General features: G+C 32.4%; 2 protein-coding genes and 1 long non-coding RNA gene across 5 annotated transcripts in view; 2 read left to right on the forward strand and 1 right to left on the reverse strand.

Annotated features, from left to right (window-relative positions):
• Nucleotides 1–107: 107 nt before the first annotated feature.
• On the reverse strand, nt 108–21,413 carry LOC143253475 (zinc finger MYND domain-containing protein 10-like). 2 transcript variants are annotated; one of them, XM_076507453.1, is made up of 12 exons: nt 21,219–21,412; nt 16,289–16,423; nt 14,903–15,011; nt 13,136–13,249; nt 8,497–8,630; nt 8,210–8,362; nt 6,722–6,905; nt 5,427–5,516; nt 4,392–4,517; nt 2,580–2,701; nt 904–1,029; nt 108–629 (listed from the first exon to the last, which is right to left on the reverse strand). In XM_076507453.1, the coding sequence occupies exons 1-12, from the start codon at nt 21,335–21,337 to the stop codon at nt 560–562; spliced, it is 1,482 nt and encodes a 493-aa protein (XP_076363568.1). In that variant the 5' UTR covers nt 21,338–21,412; the 3' UTR covers nt 108–559. The 2 variants fall into 2 exon arrangements, with proteins under 2 accessions (XP_076363568.1, XP_076363569.1); XM_076507454.1 differs by lacking the exon at nt 16,289–16,423 and having other exon boundaries at nt 21,219–21,413.
• LOC143253477 (uncharacterized) lies at nt 2,267–5,838 on the forward strand. Its single transcript, XR_013029650.1, has 3 exons — nt 2,267–2,399; nt 4,421–4,505; nt 5,728–5,838. It is a non-coding gene; the product is annotated as an uncharacterized LOC143253477 (long non-coding RNA).
• LOC143253474 (uncharacterized) overlaps nt 20,870–21,980 on the forward strand; it is a 39,851-nt gene continuing 38,740 nt past the window's right edge. For both annotated transcript variants that reach the window (XM_076507450.1, XM_076507452.1), the window contains exon 1: nt 20,870–21,150. In XM_076507450.1, the coding sequence (XP_076363565.1) occupies nt 21,003–21,150 (148 nt within the window). In that variant the 5' untranslated portion in view covers nt 20,870–21,002. The remainder of the gene's footprint in view (nt 21,151–21,980) is intronic.

Here is a 21,980-nt window from a genome sequence, read left to right on the forward strand (position 1 = left end):
CCTTTCAAAGGTTTATGTGTTAACCAGGGATTTGAAAGTGTACTTCAATCACTGTGAAATGCTAAACATATCTTCAGTTTGAATTGAACATTAGAGATAAAAAATCATTTTTTTTATTAGAAGATATTTTATTGTGCAATGCTAAAATGACCCATCAGCAGTAAACTAGTTGTGCAATGAAACGTTACCAAATGTAGGAAAATACACAAATTGTTATTGATAAAGAAATGACCAGAAAAGAGATATAATCACACTTCTAAAGTTTCTGGTCATTTCATCATCATACTGCACACTGTAACCTAACAACCAGTTATTTCACCTTATTATATAGTAATACAAACTTATATATAAATTAATACAACTGAAGAAGAATCTTTAGCCAGTAGAATTTCTCCTGTAGGTTTCTTGTTCACAGTTTGTTATATATCCACATATAATCACTCCAGCTAGCTAACATCCAAAATAGGTTATTACAATAAATATAAGACTAGAAATGTAATAACTTAAAACATAGGGTTATTGTGACCTGTACCATTATTACTAATAAACTGAAAATGTCCTAATTTTCTGAACTGGTAACTAAACTGCATGTCACTTTGTGCTTCGGCCAGTGCTGAACTTGACACTCTCTGGAAATTGAAAATAATAATATTTTCAACTGGTCATTGACTGAAATATTAATTTACTACCTGCAATAAATTCAGCCAAATCTGAAAACTTGATATGACAAGTTCATACTCACAACAGTACAAGAATTATTCTATAAACCTTCAGAACTTTTTATAATTGCTAACAAGCTGTGGATATTTATCTCAGAGTGTCTTGACATAAATGTAACATTGACTCGAACTAAATGAATAAAATTAAGAGAGTTTGCTTGAATTTATACCAGTAACTACTAACCTCCTACAATACCACTCGTTGTGGCAGCGAGAACAACGTTTACTTGCACTGTGGCCACACACACAACACTTAGGTGTTTCTGGAACAAAATTTTCCAATACATCCATAGAATAGGTGTCAGCCAACCTGTGGTAAAACATTTGATTAATAACTATCTTTGACTTCATAAATACACAACACATTACTGAAAGTATTGGGACACTAAGGAAATATGCAATGTTATTAATTCACAAATGTTTATTTTATTTTATTTATAGTAAGGCCCACCTTAGAGAATAATTACTTATTAGACCCTGCAATTAACAATTTCTACCAAATTGTAGTGGATACTAGATGTAATACAACACCATTCCTCTTTCAGAACAAGTGGGTTTAGTAGTGGATCATGAAATGTTGACTCTGACCAGAACAGTTTTATTGGGTTTAAGTTTGTTGATCACTAGATTTGTTATTGTTCTTAAAACAATCCCTAACAGACATCATAACTTGTTAAAACTTGTCATGCTTGAAAAAATAAGGGTCTTCACCTCAGTGTTTCATTAAAGATCATACAAGGTATCAATATAAGATGAAACATTCATCCTTCTCTTAACTACAAACAAACACATCGCAAAAGCCATCCGAAAATCATTACACTTATCCACCACCTTTCACCAGTGGCACCACCTGTTCCTGTATGTAGGAACCAGCAAACTGACACCAAACCCCAAGTCATTTATTTGGTGAAAACAAAAACGGGTATTGTGGTTTAACACGTGTGCTATGTTTCCATTGTTCAATACACCAGTCTTAAATTTCCAGGCAACACTTTATCCAACTTTTTCATTCAGGCCTTCAATACATAAGCTCCTCCATAAAATTCTTGATCAAGCTGTTCCTATCTGGCCTGAATTGTTGAATTTTTGGTGATGGGTCTAATGCCAGATGGGTAGTAACTATATAACACGTTTTAAGGTTCCACTGGTCCTATTTTTTATACATTTGGCCTGCCTTTCCCCATTGAAACACTTCCTAAGTAAATCACCCTCAGCTGATGCAAGAAGGCCCAGTGTAATGGAATTTATATAAACATTTGTTGCATCCATATGGTATCAAATAACTGTTCTACACTGAAGGCTCTTTATCTTTGTGCACTTTGATTAGAACTGAGATTATGTATGCATTACACACCTTTATAAAACACAAGCTGTTTTGTAGTCGTGGAAAAATAAACAAATCCAGGGTGGGAGAACTGATATAAAGTTTGGTTGTGTTGTCTGTGTTCTTCATTACACAGTGTAGGTATGTGTAAGACAAAATAGGAAACTCGTATAATCTAAGAACTTTTGAAAGATAGACCTTTCTTCAAACTGGGAATTACAGTTACGTGTGAGGAAAGGTGGAGTGACATCATGACTACACAAGGGAGGCTACCATGATAACCTACAAGTTTACATCATAGCTACACAATATAGGCTACCATGACAACCCAGAAGTGTTTTGATTAGCTTTCAAAGGTATGAAAATATTTTCTGTTGTCCAATAGAAGGCTAAATCATAATTCCAGATATAAAGTTTTATTTAAAACAAAAGAGAATATATAATGAATATATTGAAAATGTATCATATCATTAAAATATATGTATTTAGAGTTCACAATTGAACACATAACTTATTTATATGAGATGAACACTAACCGTCTAGAATATTCTTTAAGAACTTCCAGACTTGGTGAAAAAAATGTCTGTGCTTGCTGTCGAGATATGTTATCCCACTTGCCCTCTCCTTCTTTCAAAAACTGTTCTCGCAACTCTGAAATCTGGAAAAAAAAAATTCCATCAAGAAAATCACAATACTACATAATTACTGCTACACTGTAGTAGCACAGAATATTTCTTTAAAACTCCAAAGATTGCCTTCACAGTACCATTTAAAACAAATATTTAGAAAGAACAACATGGCTTCACCTGAAAATATGTAATAATGGAAATAATGAAGTGATGCACAAACACAAGTTACAAAAATGAGGAATGGCCACTATATATTGAATTACTTAATGATACAGAACATTATCAGAGTCAATACAAAAGAAAAAGTAACTTGCATAGTGAACTGGTATTTTATACATGAACCACTTAGTTTATAGACACAGATATTTACACCTTATTTTCGTGCTGCCACATAGTGTATCAATGTAGATTGTGGAATACTATTCCAAAAGTCCTGTATTACTTCCTGCAAATTAGTCAAGTTATTTGATTGCCTTTTGACCTTCTTAGGTAAAATACTCTAGTATGCTCATATTAGGACTTTATTACAGCCAATCCATGACTGTAAATGTTCCATAGGCTGACTTACTGTAAAAGTATATATCATTTTGTTACAACTGCTGTATGCTTTGTACTAGTGTCTTGCAGTAAGGTGAACCCCACCCAAAGAGCTGTGTTCTAGTGGAAATGGCTTGCTGGATCAAAATCTACCTGTACTTGCTAACAGTATGGGTGCCATCAATAACCAACATCACTGACTGAGATGCAGCTCCAAACTTCTACTGATCCCCCAACATGCTTTACTGTAGGTGCTATACAATAATATGGCAGTATTTTGCTTTGTACTATTGAATGAACTAGCAGTCATTACCAAACAATTTAAATTTCAAATCATTGCCTTTTCTAATTCCACTCTTTGTGGTATGACAGCCATAAGAGCATTTTGCTGAAAACATTTGATGCTAATGTATACTCTATTGTTATTGAGGTAACATTCAAATCTGTATTCACAGTAAGATCTATACTAAATCACCATCCATCTCGTAAAGAACCTACTTGTGTTTTGTCTCAACCACTTCAATTATTAATACTACCAATTTCATGAACCCTCTTCAAAGTATTGCACATGGCTTCTACCAAAACATGGTGTTTTGTAACATTTTTGCATGAAGTCTTGACCAACCAAAATATCCACACCTGAATATTTGTCATGACTAAACCTCCCTACTACTACTAGGGATAGTACGACAACCTGTACTATTATATAAAAATGTGAAACATTCTAACTCATTAGGTGATAAATGGTCATAACATAAACCATCAACATGAGATTGCATTCTAATTTAGTTATTTTTTTACACAGTGAAGGAATGACATATATTTGTCTCTTATTATATATTCCTTACTTATCTATAATTACTTCTAATAATACTAAGAATATTTTGTGCAGTACAGGGTTAATTTAGGTTTTCACGTATAGGCTAGATTACTGAAAATTGTTATCTTTTTTAATCTAACTGTTGTTCCTTTCATTTTTAAGTAAATTTAATATTTTTCAACTGAATACATTTATGTTAAGAAAACATTTAAATAAATACTGATGTATCTTTATTATTTATATATCATTGAATCTAAAGTATTTTGTGTTAAAAAATTGAAATAAGAACTCAAACAAATTAAATTATCCTTAAGCCTCTTTTGATCAATAAATCTTATTGATGATCATCTGAAAATATCCACCTGTTCAATGATCAAATCTCTTCTGACAGATGGTGGCTCCATGATTGACATGCTCTCCAGATATTGCTGAAGATTTTGTAAAGAAGGCAGTTGTTCTATTAATATTTCACTGAGGTGGGAACGAAGCTGAAATTATGACCAAGTGACTATTTAATGAAAGAAAACACAACTTAAGCTTAGTATATAAACAAACAAACTGTTTTCTTCATGCTTTCAACAAGAGCTGCCTGCAGATTATTTAATAAATCTAATGGCTAACAAACTACTCCTACCTTAATTTACATGGCAATAATACAACAACTCTCTTAAAATTTGATAACTGTACACTAACTCATACATTAAAAGCTATATTATGTGAGGCTGCCATTCATGAGTTTCAGTATTCGAATAGTAAATAGACTATAACATCATAAGTTACCAGAAATGTTTAACACTGTTGGGGCATTGTTCCTCTATTGCAAAGCACAAAGCTACACAATGGTTTATCTGTTCTCTGCTCACCACAGGTATAAAACCCAGTTTTTAGCATTATAAAAAACAAACAAAAAAAAGTCAGAAAGAAAGCTTGCATCCTCAACCATATGGGTTGTAAAAACTCAACAAATATGACTCCACTAACAGTGTGGGAGTAATCTACAACAGCCCACAAGAAAAGTTTAATATGTGTTCTTGGTAACCACTATTCTATTAACAAAGGATATAAATATGTGACACATTTGATGTGAGGTCATCATTATTTAAATACCAAGTAACCAAGTACAAAAAATTACAAAGGGTTAATCAAATAAGCATGCATAACATTAATAAAATTGTAATTTATCAGTCAAAAAGAAATTTTAATAAACTGGAAAATAATTAGAAATTAGAGATTTAATTGAACTAAAACACTGTAACAGTTTAATTAAGGTATTAAGTACTTATTTTAAATGAGAAGTCTTATCATTGTTGTTGAAAATGAGTTTTATGCTCAATTAACATGGAACTTGTAGCTATTTAAAACATCACTAGTTGGTTGAAGTAATTAGGGTTAACCACCTTGAGAATCTGGTTTTTCTTGTAACAGTTTAGTTCATATTTCTTCTGACATTCTTCGTTCAGAAGAAGGTGTAGTAAAGTGATCCAAACCTAGACACAGAGAAATATGTAAAAGACATTAATCAAATTTGTAAGTTTTCTAAATCACAGTATTTATATTAATTTGAAGAATTATATAAACAGTGTATTGGACAAACAATCTGTGATTTGAAATAAAACCTTTCATGATATATGTACATGTTCATCTCAGGGTTGATGAATGATCCCATGTTGGAATTAAATTTTTCTTGGTTTCCAGCAGGACTGAACTTGTGATATCTCTCATGCTTAGCAAGTGTTCCACCAACTAAACTAAGGACCCACAATCTCTCCCATACTAAGTGAATGATCCACTGCCTAAATTAATAACTCATAATCTCTCCTATACTAAGTGAGTGATCCACTATATAAATTAAGAACCCACAGTCACTCCCATACTAAATGAATGATCTAGTAACTAAATTAAGAACCCACAGTCACTCCCATACTGAGTGATCTACTAACTAAATTGAGAACCCACAATCTCTCTCATACTAACTGAGTGATCTACTAAATTAAGAACCCACAATCTCTCTCATATGAGGTGAATGATCCACTATCTAAATTAATAACCCATAATCCCTCCCATAGTACATAAGTGATCCACAATATAAACTAAGAACCCACATTCATGTAGGATGATCCACTAACTAAATTAAGAACCCATACCTTTTCCCATGGCAAGTAAATGGTCAGCCAACTGAAGACCCGCAACCTCTTCCATGCCAAATAGATGATCAACCAACTAAATTAAAGACCCACAATCTTTCCCTGGTAAGTGAATTCTTCACCAACTAACCTAAAGAGTTAGTCTTTAAGAAATGCTAGTAAGGCACTTTTCAATAATTTAAAACTACTAGTAAGTCCATGCATTGCAATAACTGTTTTATTAAATAACATAAAAGTTTCACAAGTTTCTCTTTAGCCAAAATATCCCATCTCTGAAAAATTCACTACTTGATATCCTTTTTATTTCTAGCACTGTATACAATATAGTATAAAACTTGGTGAAATAAAAAAAGCATACATATAAATAAATTTAATTGAAAACCACTAAATTTTCAGCATCCATATTTCATTATCAGAAGCCTCTGGATGAGATAAATTATAAAAACCTATTATATTTTCTAAACAATTAACCAATTTTTTGTACTGTTAACAATAATAAGCAGAAGACATAACAAAGAATAAGAAATGAAGAAAAACCATCATGTAACCTGTCCTTCTATTTTGGTTAACTTAAATCTAGTTTTCTCTTCTACAGAACACCATTTTCCATCGATGTACTTCTCCACCAAACTGCCAGAACATCGAACCCAAGGTGGTTCCTCAAGCAAGAAGGACAAGAGAAGTGGAAAGTCGTGCACGCTCAGAATATGATGAGTTACTGAAAGTGGAAGACTAGAGAAAGATTACAAAGTTTTTTCTTTTGCTATATACCATCAGTTCTGTGAGTATGCAACTATGAAAATTATTAACTTATGTAACATTATGGCTAAAAAATTACAATGAAAAATAAATATATGCTGGTAAGATGTTTGGTTTAATGAGAAATCAATCAATTAACTTGAAGGAATCATGTTATAACAAGTAAAATTATCTGGTATCAACCAAAAAATAAAATCCATCACAATCCAAGCAGTTGTGTGATGATTAACCAATCAAATTAAACAAATAAATTAACCAATCAAGTTCTTTAACTGACTTTTCGTCAAAAGCTTTTATTACACCTATTGGTACAAAAACAAAACAAATAAGAAATGTTTCTAAATAACATCACATTATTTACCACTTACAAACACTATGGATTAATTGTAATACTACTAATTATACTGCTAATAGCTCCTCTCTTTACATAAAGCAACAGATCTAATGTGTGCTGATAAGTCAAATTTGTGCATGCACTAATCAATTCTTGTATGAGTTACTGGTTAATTATAACAATTTATGTACTGTCTTATGCGAGTTATCAGTTAATTATAACAATTTATGTACTGTCTTATGTGAGTTACTGGTTAATTATAACAATTTATGTACTGCTTTATGTGAGTTCCTAGTTAATTATAACAATTTATGTACTGTCTTATGTGAATTCCTAGTTAATTATAACAATCTATGAAATGTCTTATGTGAGATACTGGTTAATTATAACAATTTATGCATTGTCTTATTCAAGTGTTTAGCCTTTGCTCTAAATTCATAACTGTTGGAGAATTTGTTATGGTTTCTTATCAAAAGATGGTTGGTTGTTTCAAATTTAGTTTGAATGATTAAATGTGGTACAAATTTAGAGAAAAACAATCATTCAAGGTAACTATAGTATAACTTACTTTTGTGGAAATATGTTATTTCAAGTCACTGATTTTGTTTCTAGAATGTTAAGCTGTTAGCTTAGTGCAATCAAATGTAGTAGATTTTTTTCCAACCTCAACAGAGTAGGAGGTAAGTATTTTCCATGAAATCTAATATGACATTATCCTCAGTTTGTCCAAAAGGTTACAAAGATGTTGAATGTAGTTGTGTATACAAGTTTATTTTTTAGCTTACCCTGTACTGATGAATGTATAATATTGATAAAAAGTGAGAAATTACAAGAAACAAATATTTAAAACAAACATAATTTTTAAAGAAATATCATAATTTTTCTTGAAAACAGAGACAATATTGTAGCAGTTGATGAGTTGAAAGAAATTTGTTTTAATTACTTGGACAAATTCTCAGCTATATATCTAAGAATTGATATTGTTTTCATTACAATGTCGAACCCCATGGATGTCTTGTGTCCCTGTAGGTCATCAATCAGGTTCCTGGAATTGTCAGATTCTTTCTCCTTAACATTTTTTTCTGAGTTGTAATTGCTATGAAAAGATAATAATTATCTAATGAAATCATAACATATTTGATATTTATTTAAGCAAAAACTATTAATCTATATCATAAAAGGTATTACAATTATTACACTAGCAATAAAAATGAATTAACTCAGACTCACCCAGAGAGAAGGTCTGTCAGTTTCCTGTGACAATATCCTAGAAGGTCTAAAATATAATCTTCTCCTGACTCCAACACCTCCTGGTGGTATAGGATTATTTCCAAAAGTGTCACCAGTATAGCTTCTTGATATAGCTGAAAATAAACAGTATGAAAAGAGGTGCTAGTGAATATGTGGAGTGCATCAAAACATGAAATTAAACTGAAGAAAGTTAAACGACAAAGTTTTATTAATCACAGACAAAAGTTAAACTGGTACAACTGAAACAACTACAAGAACATTGAATCAAAAGCAAATCTGAATGAGTCCTGTGGTTTGATAAAGACCATGACAGTACAAAAGATACCATTTTTTTTCAGTTGCCACTTTATTTCATAGAGATGCTTACCTCTCTACATAACAAAGAGACATTACCTCATGTCCACTGCAATTTAAATTCTGATGCATGCCACAAGAATTCAGTAAAATTTCCACCTCTACACATGTCAGTGTGTATTACCCCAGTCTCTGATGTAGAGTATAGATAGCCATTGGCACATGTAGGGGTGGGAACATTGCTCAAGGCTTGTGATGTGCACAGAAACTCATGATCCACTGTGTGAAATGTAACAGCTTTTTTACAGTACATAAAGGTGAGTAGTGTTTCTGATTTTTAATGTTTCTCAAAACAAAGTTGGTCCTTGCACTGATGTAATATTAACATCACAATAACTTCTGTAATAAATTAACTTACTGAGAGAGTAATAATCTAATGTATCAAAGATATTATCTAAACCTGCAGGTTAGTGGACCTGAGATATGTCTAATCTAACCTATCAAAGATATTATCTAAACCTGTAGGTTAGTGGACCTGAGATATGTCTAATCTAACCTATCAAAGATATCCAAATCTGTAGCTTAGTGGACTTGAGAGAGATCTAACCTAACCTTTCAAAGATATTATCTAAATCTGTAGTTTAGTGGATCTTAGAGGTCTAATCTAACCTGTCAGAGGTATTATCTAAATCTGTAGTTTAGTGGACCTGAGTGAGGTCTAATTTAACCATTCAAAGATACTAACTAATTCTGTAGTTTAAGGAGCTGAGAGAGGTCTAATCTAACTTATCAAATATTTTATCTAAATCTGTGGTGGCCCAGCATGGCCAGGTGGGTTAAGGCATGCGACTCGTAATCTGAGGGTCGTGGGTTTGCATCCTTTAGCACCAAACATGTTCGCCTTTTCAGGCGTGGGGGTGTTATAATGTGACGGTCAATCCCACTATTCATTGGTAAAAGAGTAGTCTAAGAGTTGGTGCTGGGTGGTGATGACTAGCTGCCTTCCCTCTAGTCTTACACTGCTAAATTAGGGAAGGCTAGTGCAGATAGCCGTCGAGTAGCTTTGCGCAAAATTCAAAACAAGCAAACAATCTGTAGCTTAGTGGACCTTAGAGAGGACTAATCTAACCTATCAAAGATGTTATCTAAACCTGTAGTTTGGTGGATCTGAGATAGGTCTAATCTAACCTATCAAAGATATTATCTAAATCTGTAATTTAGTGCACCTAAGAGAGGTCTAATCTAACCTTTCAAAGATATTATCTAAATCTGTAGTTTAGTGGACCTGAGAGAGGTCTAATCTAACCTTTCAAAGATAGTATTTAAATCTGTAGTTTAGCAGACCTGAGAGAGGTCTAATCTAACCTATCTGATATTTTATCTAAATCTATAACTATAGAATCAGACTTGATCTGATAAGTGGCTTATGCTCCAGACCTAATCTGATTTGTAGCATGTGGTCCATGCATGACCTATTCTTTAGATTATGATATAGATAAATTATTCTCTTTTTCATGGTCCAGACCTAACATAATTTCTAAATTACAGTTCAGGCCTAACATAATATCTAGCTTATGGTCCAGACCCTATAGATAGAAACTCAAACCTCTAGTCTAGCTGTGGCTTGTATCAGTTTGAATGGTATGAATGAGTCTAGGTATTCTTACAAGAGGGTTAGCTTATGTGTGCTTAACCTTCCACTTTTGTAAGTTATATATGTGACTTTATAATCATGCAGGTGAGTTCTGTCATAACATGTTACCGAACAGAACATAAAGCTTTAAAAATTTTGATAAATTTCATATAGTTTTATTTGTTTATATAACATTAAAAACGTTTATCAATACTTTTGAAAATTTGTGACTTTAGATGAAGAAATAAAAATAGAGTGAACTCAATCTGTATGTTACCAACAAATTTCTGTCCATTAAGTAGAAAATATGACGTCCATTAAGTACCAACCATGAAGTCTGTTAAGTAACAACCCTGAAGTCCATTAAGTATCAACCATGAAGTCTATCAAGTACCAACCATGGCATCTGCTATGATATTAAATACTGTGTTATTCTCAACTGAGTTCAAAAGACTATGCAGTTGAATCAGATGAGTCCATCAAACAGGAGGACTGATTAGTACACAGAATTATAGAGTAATACTAACAACACTTAATGCTAAATGATGTAACAATAAACATAAAAACAGTGTACGTACCTTGTTATCTAGTGAGAAGGACTTGAACAGAATTATCTAAACAAAAATTTCTACTTAAAACCAAACCTCACTTTTAACAAGCACAGCACTTCTACGATATGACTGTTCATTCTAATTTGACATAGGTGAGGTCAAAACCTTTAAATATTATCCTTATAACCATGGAAGGTCATTGCCTTCAACATATTGAAACAAAATTAGTGTATGCAAAGTATGCAATTTTCTATACAGTCAGTAACAGGTATTACCAACATTTATAATGAAACAAATAATAAAGGTAACTTGAAAAACAACACAAAATTAACAATGTTTTTGACCATATGTTATATGAAAGCCTGCAAATGTTCATTACTAACAGTAAATGTTAATACTACACAATATATGTAAGACATTCAGTTAAGTTGTAACTGGTGTTCATGGGTTTAGAGCCTTTTTCAGAAATCTAGTAAATACCAATATATTCTTCACTCTAGATTTTTTATAAATAATATTTTCACTTACTAATACAACATTCAAGGTTTTTTTTTTATTAAAGTATTAATATTTCTATTAAACCTGCCTGATTATCACAATTAAAAACCAAACTGCTACAAGATTACCTCTGTTAACATCCATTGTTAGACTACTATTGTAACATATTCTGTGATTGGACAAATGAAGTTACTTCAAGTGCAAGTGCTTAATGAGGATTACTGTATATGGAGGTTGTGTTGATCTCCTGATGGTGGAAGGCTATCATCACACGATAATGTCATCATTCACTAGGGCAATCTAAGTTAAATATATGAATTTTAGATAGGAGTTTGCTTGAGGCAAATCTCAAAGGCATACAGATAAGGGATGAAGCTATTCTGTGTGAAAGATAAGTTATTGTCTCAGAAATATAGTTTACAAACCTAGTGCCTCAGAAGTCAGAGTCTGGACTTTCTTTTCTCTCATTTCCATTAACAACATTGACAGGAACATAATTAGTAAAGAAATATTACAGAATGACTTGGATCAGCTGGTAACTGTACAACTATTTGGAATATAACAAGTATAGTAAGTACAAAGTAATGCATTTGAGTTGTCACACATTAGATTGCACATGTTTCATGGGAACTCACTCAACATGACAGAAGAAAGTAATTTTGGTATAGCAGTGGATGATCCATTCTAGTCACTGAAGCAGTGCTCTGTTGATAGAAGTAAAGCTGATAGAACTTTTGGATCTACTCGTGTTATACCTCTGTACAGTTTTAGTCTCTTTTTCTGAGAAAGGATAATAACTTATTGTAAAGGGTTCAGAAGAAAGCTACAAGGAGGACTTCATGGACAGAAGAATTATCATACAGGGATAAAATCTCTTAGTTTGTTTTCTCTTGAAAAAGATGAATAAATGACAGTGTCACCCACTGATACTTTTAAGACTGGGTTTTTTTTCTTTTCACACACATGAACATGAGGTGCATTGGCATCCACAGATGTCTTTGTTTCTTTTTATATACATGAACATGAGGTGCATTGGTACAGTTCCAAGTAACCAAAGTTGTCTGGACACTTCTTAGTGCTCGGGGCAAGTTGTCCCACTCTCTGTGGGCAGTATTGGTAAGAGGTGACTTTATTGATGTTTAACAGTTAACTCGACAACTGATAGGTTAGATTATTCTAATTTAGATGTGATGTATTATAAATTTAATCAAACAATATGATACAAGTTTATGATAGTTTTATTTTTATAACAGTATGATTGGATTATGAAATCAATTGCCCTCTATCGTAGTGGAGATCCATCACTTTATAAGAGTTTAAGATGGGAATCAGTAATTCCCTTATAAATAAAGGATGGGTTAAATTTTTACTTTTTTTCATAAGTGAGCATGCAATGACATATACAGAGTATCAAATAGGCCTTTGTTGTATATATGACATGTTAAAAGAAAGAAGGAACATTATAGTTAATAAAGTGTACTTCAGTGACTAAATCCAAGATATGAAAGTTTCAGTTTCCACAGAATTTAAAAAATAAAACTACTCTTTTTTTCTTTTGAAATACTTGCAATACCCACACTCATTTACAACATACATAAAGTTAATTAATTAAAAATTACAAGTGTGCATAATTTTCACATACCACCATGTATAGAGGAACAGATGTTGAAGGTTTGAACCTTTGTTTTACAAGCTGTGGAAATATCTTCTCCTTCCACGTTTCTATAGCAATCAATTCATGTATAAGAAGTGGAACCTGTAAACAAATAAGCGACTAGTAGCATTACAATATAAAAAATGAAACAACTCTCAGTAGGTATGATTGTAATTAGTAATATTATGATAAGATAACATATGTTGCTTGATACTGTAGTTCTATGATATACAAGTAAAGGTTGGTTAAATCCAGAAATGTGATGCTTTAAAAAGTAAAACATCTTTTATAACTGTTAGTTTTGTCACTAAATTGGTTATGATTGGATACACACTATTTGATAATCTACAACAAAACTAAATTGAACATTTAGTGAATTACTATTCAATCAATAAAAGGTGTTATTGTTTAAGGATAAATTAACTGTTTCAATTAATGTAAGAATAAGAAATTTCTATGGTTTTTCTGTTGGAGTTACATACAAGTGAACTAACTGTATTTGAATAATTTATATCTCTATCTAAATCATTGGAAGATGTGAATCATTTACTCACTAAACAAGCAAGTGCCAAGTTCTATTTACAGAAATTTTTAGCTTACATATAAAGAAGTTATTATCACTTTGAAAATTAAATTATATAAATATAGATAAAACTTATAAGAGATATGTTTTGGATAAGGTATCTTAAGTTTACACCAGGTAATAAAGAGTAGTTATTGTTAGAAAAGTTTTTTCTTTGCTGTGTATGAGAATGTTTCTGTTAGAGGAAAGATGCAGATGACTGGAAAGATTGAAGATGAAAATTATTAGTTGGACACAAATTCAAAATAGAGTATTTCCTGGCACTGAAGATGCTATTTTTCCCCAAAATAAGTCTCAAAATTTACCCTGCATCTTCCAGGATGAAGATTACATTGTTTATACACCTAAACCTAAGCCTTGAGGAAGTGTTTCAATACTAGACAGTAATCCAAACCCTTCTATATGACTCAGAATGAAATGTATAAGGTACTTAGTATTAAATAACAAATAAATAAATAAGAACAAGTCACTGTATATATGGTGCTGTAATACCAGAACTCTTTTTAATTCCTCAGGTTTAGGTTAACGTTATTACTGATAATAATACAGATATTCTAGTAGTAATATAAGGTACACACTTTCAAAGGTAGATATGATAAGCATACAGCTCACAAAAAACAAGAAGTGGGCAAGAGTATTTATGTACCGTAAGTCACTAAATGATCCATGAAACATTTTGGTAAGACTGTTGGAAGTTTTGCAACCTTAATTTTATGTTAATCCTTTTTTTCAGAATTTGGCTAATCAGAATGGGGGTGCATCTTCAACAAGGAAAAGTACAGTACCTTGAACTCTACTAAAGTTTCAGACAAACCAAAAAGGTGTTAATATCAAAGCTAACACTTAGACAAAACTGTGTCAGGGAATTCACTTTGTGTTTATGGATTTATATTACAGGTGGAGGGCTGAATAACAGAAAACCTACAGTCACTTTCTATTCTACAAATAATAACTTCAGAGCAGTTGCCCATGTGAATTTGTTGGTTCTGGTAACTCGAATAATTATTAAACATTGTTAAACAGGCTTTTTCAGATAAGAAATACTTCATTTTAGTATATATGTATGTACTAGTTTGTGAAAATATCTGGCTTTTTAATATCTGATGGATTACATGGTATTTTCCATCTACTGATTCTTAAACACCAGCTTTCAATAAACAAAATCTACTGACCTTACCCATTACCAAAAATAACTCTTTAATAAATTCATCTTCCTGGCCACTGGCACTAAGCACTGCTTGCATAGTCAGTTTTCCCAAATATTCATGCTGTTGGAACCATCTACAAGCACATAACATTGAACTATTTATTACGACACTGATCTGAAACCAGTTCAAAACCAAAAGAAACAAACCAGTTTTTAAAGAGCTAATCATAAATGCATAAGACATTATGATGTAAATGATTCTGTTTTCATATTTAACATATCATGGTACAATATAATTACATAATAATTAATATTTTACTTTAAAAAAAACACAGAATTGTCAGTTTCTTTCTCCAACCAGTCAGATATTTGTATAATTTTTTAATTTGTAAAATTTAAGTATTTAGTCTTTAGTTAAGATAATTTAATGAGTTAAAAAATTGATTCCATAAAAACATTACCAGTAGTACACAAGTTTATAGTAAAAAAATTATTGAAGAAATTACATAAATTATAAAAATGGTTCAGACATTAATTTAATATTAATAATAAACTTCTGCTGTGTCAAGAGCATAAAACAGTCCATAAAACTTGTGAAAATATTGAATAAAGAAGATGAAGTTTGTATATTTTACCAATATCGTAAAGTCAGTTTGATGCCTAAAATTTACAAAACTAAATTATTTAATGGCTCAGGCCTACCAGTTAACAGATGCAAGGCTTAGGGCAAATAAATTGGTTATCTGTTTTTGTTTTTTACAAATAAAAATATCACTTTGATAATTTATACCAATAAGTTGCTTTGGGACAACCTTAAATTGAATTACATTGTTTACTGTTTGACCCCAGGGTGGTAGAAGTGAAACAAAATATTCCTAGGCAATATATATCACAATATCAAAATCTTGATACTACTGAAAAGTAGATGAAACAATTCCACTTCAAGATATTCTCAACAGTATTCTTTACATTACTACAATAAAGAAAATGTTGATATCTGAATGGCATTTAAATGCCAAGCCTTACGCGTTGCAGATAAAATGTTATTTTATTTTTCTCAATGTACAAATCCGAGATTCATTTCCTCATGGTGAACATAACAGATAACCCAATGTGGCTTTGTTCTAAAACAAAGTATATATTAAAAGAAAAAGATGATATATTAGATATTTTTGTGGTATTGGATAATTATTATTATTTGTTTTATGAATAGAAAGAAGGTTTGCGAAATTTGGATTAGTTTAACAAACGTATAATGTTGAAACACGAAAGCAAAATTTTACTTTGTCAACAAATCGTTACCATGACAACAATATATATATATTAAGTTCCTGTGATCATAAGTTTAATATATTTTATCATAGCGTATATTACTAAATTTATTTGGAGTAAATAATTATAATAAACGTACCTTGGTGAACCAATATTTTCCAAATCAAATTTTTGTAAAGCCTCAATATAAGCCTCTGCTTCTGTTGCTAAAAGCACCTGTCTTTTTTCGACTTCCATATTTCCCTCCGAGATTACAGAAAAACGAACGTACCAACTATAAGACGTAACTGTGATTATAGTAGGTTGTTATACACTGCTAGCCAAAATCTTAAGGCCAATAAATATAAAGAAAAAATATGCATTTTGCGTTGTTAGACTCAACCACGTATTTGAGTAGAGCTTCGAAGGATGAAAATAAAAAAAGGGAAAAAAAAAAAAAAAAACCTTTTAGCATTTAATAGGGAAAAATTTGAACACTATGAAATTAGCCTAAATACTAGCTGGTTAAAAGTTAAGACCATAACAAAAAGAAGTTCCAAACAGGGTAGGAAATGCCCAACAAGAGGTCTCATTAGTGCGTTGCACAGCCGTCATTGCGAATAACTTCAAACATTGGCTTTAGTATGGTCGATATAAGTGTTTGGAGAAGGCTGGCTGTAATGTTATTCCAAGTGGTGAAGATGGCTTCACGAAGATCATGCACTGTTTGAAATTGACGTCCATTTCTATTGACTTCCCTTGCCATCTACCCCGAAACATTTTCAATGGGGTTCAGTACGGGCGAACACGCTGGATGGTCCCAAAGAATCACGTTATTCGCCATGAAAAGTCCTTTGTCCTGCGGGCATTGTGGATTGCAGCATTGTCTTGCTGAAAGATCCAGTCATTTCCACACAAGCGAGGGCCTTCAGTCAATTAGAATGTTCTCTCCAACCAGCCAATGTAGCTAGCTACTGTTTGACGCCCCTGTATAACATGAAGCTCCATTGTTCCATGGAAGGAGAAAGCACCCCAGATCATGATGGAACCTCATCCACTGTGTCGTGTAGAGTATGTCTCCGGTGGGATATCCTTATCATGCCAGTCACGTTGAAAGCCATCTGGATCATCCAGGTTAAATGTTTTATCATCAGAGAACAAAACCTCCTTTCACTTTTCTACATCCCATGCTTGGTGCTTCTCAGCAAAGTTTAACCGAGCTGTTTCGTGGTGTGGAAGGAGGCGTGGCTTTTGAAGACGATTACGGTTTTTAAAGCTTTTCTCTCAAAGATGCCGTCTTATTGTTCTTAAGCTGCATTCTGCGTCCGTAAGGACCTTAATCTGGTTCAACGATCGGCTGGTGTCTTGGGACAACCCGTCGAATTCTCCTGCTCAACGCTGGCGAAATTTTCTTAGGCCGACCACTTGAAATTCTCGTTCCGTATCCCTCAGGGTCTTTTAAGAAATTTGCAACAGCAGGTTTACTGCACCCAATCTCATCAGCGATGGCACGTTGTGAGAGACCTTGTTTTTGCAGCTCGACAGTTCAGCCACGTTCAAACTCTGTCAACTTTTTAGCTTTTGCCATGTTTTTACCCAATGTAACACAGGAGATGTCAGTGGGAGATGTTGACAACGCTAATGCTTGAACACAAATGACTAAATTTCGTTACGTGTTTACCGATTAACGTTTCGTTTCAGTATGGTCTTAAAGTTTGACCAGCTAGTATTTAGGCTAATTTCATAGTGTTCACATTTTCCCTATTAAATGCTAAATTTTTTTTTTTATATTTCCCTTTTCTTATTTTCATCCTTCGAAGCTATATAGAAGGTTTTCTACACCCTGTACATCGCGGAGAATCGAGCCCCGGATTTTAGTGTTATAAGGCCTTAAGCTTAGTACAAATCCACCTATTTTTGACACCGTTGCACGTCCAAAGAAACTACGTTATCAGCAGCTTTAACGCTTGACAAAAGCAACATATATTTTAAAATACTATGTATGTATGTGTCTATATATATATATATACTGTTGAAGGCTCTGTTTTTTCTCTAATACTCCCGCAAAATATGAGCCATTACTAACTAATCGTATAGCAATCAATGTCAACTTAGATGTGGAAATGATATTATAGTTCTGTGTCTAATTTATCTAACACATACACATATAAATATAAGCCAATTGTTTTCTGGTAATGCTGAGTTCGTTTGTGTAATTTAGTAACAAAACTAGTTTCCAATCTAAAACGAAAAACAAACAAATAAACTACATTAACGACCAGTTGGAGTATTCATCACCTGGACGGAATTTATGTGAATTCGTGATTACTGATAAGTTACCTCACGCCACGAAAATTTGATTCCCTTATGCTGGTTTGTTTACTTGTAAAAATAATTAGACACGTGTTGTGGTAAGTTATTCAGTATACTTTTCTCTTTGTTTTGAATTTTCTACACAGCTACACCAAGTCTATCTGCACTAAACAACCCTACTTTAGTAGTGAAAAGCCAGAGGGAATGCAGCTAGTCATCATCACCTCTTGCTATTGGGCTACTGTTTTAACAACTAATAGTGACATTGGCCATAACTTATAATGCCCCACACCTGCAAAAGCGAAACGTGGATTTGAACCCGCGACTCGTAGATTCTAAGTCTAGAAGCTACCAAAAACAACACCAGCTTGGGCTAATCTGGAGTCAATGTCATTGTAAATTGACACATTTTGGGAGAGGATGGTGTTCAGATAGCAGGATTTGTTAATTACATTTAGAGAGGTATATTCGGTTTTATTGCTTGATTGATGATGAGTTTGGATTGGAGTATAATTTTTGTCTTTTGTTGTTGATGATAAAGCCTAATCTCTTTACTGAAGTGACAAAATAGTTGATAATGTTTTAGATGTCTAGTAGTGTTTGACAATAAGTGTATAGTCACCAGTAGATAGAAGACTGCAGATTTGCATGGTTTATCGCCTTTGTTCTTTTTTGGAGCCTTTTCAAGTTAAAGACACTTCTGTCAATTTTATATTGGACTGAGATTCCTGCATCACTGTTTTGAAAGGCAAAACAAAGTTCCAAGGACAGAAAGATGCTGTGCCGTTCTGAACATTGGATAAGAGTAACTCTTGGCTGTTATAAAAACAACAACATTGGTTTGTATGCTGTCAGTGAATGAATGAAAGATGCTGGTTATTTTCTCAGTTTATCCTGCTTTGTGAAGGACTTTCCACATTTTGTTGACAATGTTAACAATTTAGTTAGCTTGATGGACACAGTTTATACGTCATGGTTTTAAGGACATTTCTGTAGTCTGTAAGCTTAATTAACTAATAACATTGAACAAAAACTTATTGATTATTTTAAAAAATGCTGATAAACTTGTTGATCAGATTATAAAATCATTAACACTTATGAACAGATAGCTAGGTGGTGAGGGCGCTCGACTCGTTATCTGAGAGTTGAGATTTAGAATCCCCGTCTCACCAAATATGGTTTCCCTTCAGCCGTGGAGGTGTTATAATATGACGGTCATTTCCACTTTTCGTCGGTAAAAGAATTGATGGTGATGACTAACTGCCTTCCTTCTAGTCTTTCACTGTTAAATCAGGGACGACTAGCAGATATAACTCTAATGCAGTTTCGCGCGAAATTCAAACAAACCAAACTTTAGTCAGTAACTTTACTTGGTCATTCGCACATTGAATATTTCCTCCAGTTTTCAAACATTGACTCAACTGCTTACTCCGTTCTATGACTAATAATCCATTTGTTTAGACCTTTGTCGAGGTTGTTCAATACCTGAACTTCCTGGGGATACTTTTGGTACTTAAGTGATTGTACAATAATACGTCCTCTTACAAATATTAAATTAAAACCTTGAAATTACAGCTAACGACAAATGAACACCACACCATTTTTTGCTCTTTTATTGAAATTTAAGGATATTGTAAAATATATCAAGTTTCCGTTAGTGAAATACACAATTTAGATTTATTAAAACTTTTAGTCAATTTTAAATTTTAATATGATTTTAAAATTAGATAATACCAAGATTTGTAAAACAAAAATTAAAATCTGTGCTAACACTGAACTGATTAATCTAGAAATATCAATAAAAAAACCCTGATGTATTGACTACCTGTTACACTTTATCAGTATCAACTGATTTTGTGATTATGTGGGACAAGACAATTAAAATTACAAACAGAGAAAGCAAAAGTTATCTAGAGGGCCTAAAGTGCAGAGATTGTGCTGCTTGATAAATCTATGGACGTGAGGTGGTATTTCTACATACGTCAGAAAATGTGACATTTATAAATTTAAAATGGAGAAATTCCTAAAAATTTATACGTTACATCATGGACATCTCGTGTATGGCAATCATAAAGTTATCAAATATATTGTAGATACCTCAATCTCTACTTTCCATCATATTTATAAATAAATGTGAAGTAAATTATATATATATATTTAATTTTGAGATGTGCGATGTATACTGTAATAAGTTATGTCCCGGTAAAAGTTTTGAAGGAAACCCATACGTTTGTTTATATAATGAAAATATGGTTTGTCAGAGTGGATATTAAATGCTAACTAGAGTACGTGCAAAGTTGTGCTTAAAAGTTACAATTATATAGAAGAAAAAAACTATGTGATGTCACATGGTTCGCTAGAAATGATAACGACCAATAAGAGAAGATTTTCGTTTGAAGTTGTGTTTTCGCAAAATAAAATCCTTACATACATACGTGTTGGAAGTTTGCAACAAGGAACTTTTTAAGCAAATAATAGCGTTAGTAGTAGGCTTAGGGTATAGTAAGTACGATCTAAAACAAAATTAGTATCAACACAGTTTCAGAAACAACTAAGAAAGTATGAGTAGTGAAAAATTCTTCAGTGAATATAGTAAATTATTTTTAAAAAATCAAACAGAAAAAATACGGTTTATTTATGATCTACCTTGGTCAATCAGAAAGGAGCTTTGTAAAATACTTGATGCAGACGAAAAGTGGGAAGAGTTAGGTAGGCTAATTATAATTTCCAGTGATTTTTCTTTCAAAAGTAAACAGTTTAAGAAATCTTAACCTGACCTCATATGACAATTTATCCATTCCAGGTATCCAGTGGATAGCATTCTTCCTAATCCTTTGAAAACATTCAATGCCCCTCTTAAGATTGCATGGTCTAGTGGTGGGGGCACTTGGCTCATTGTAGGTGGGTCGTGGTTTCGAAATCCTGATATTAAAAGTGCTTGCTGTTTTAGACACGGGGGCGTTATATTGTGACTGTTAACCCCATTATTCATTAGTAAAAGACTAACTCGAGAGATAACAGTGGATGGCGTTGATTAGCTGTCTTCAATTCCAGTCTATATGTACTAAATTATGAATGGCTAGTGCAGATAGCCGTTGTGTAGTTCTGTGTGAAATTCAAAAGACACCAAATCCAAGACTGAATATAATACTCCAAATGAGAATGATTAAATGATATGTACAACGAAATTATAAACATTTTAAATGTATATTCAATTTCTGTATATTCAACTTAAAATTATATTTGCTCTACTACTAATAAAAGCACACTACTTGTATGGAATAAGAATTTTATCAACTAGAAAACAAAGACCCTTTTCTTTCTTAACATTAATGAAGTTATTCCAATCAAAATTATTATTTTAATTAAAATTATAATATTCCACATGCATTACCTTGCTTTTAATATACTTGAAAACCATTTGAAACTCACTGCCTAACTCAATAAAATATTTTTTTTTTGTAAATCAGCAACATCTATTTCACAGTCTCCAATTCTCAAACACCATAATCCACAAATTTAAGTAATTTTTTTTAGCA

The sequence above is a fragment of the Tachypleus tridentatus genome, chromosome 6, assembly GCF_004210375.1.
Source record: "Tachypleus tridentatus isolate NWPU-2018 chromosome 6, ASM421037v1, whole genome shotgun sequence".
Classification (NCBI taxonomy): Eukaryota; Metazoa; Arthropoda; class Merostomata; order Xiphosura; family Limulidae; genus Tachypleus; species Tachypleus tridentatus.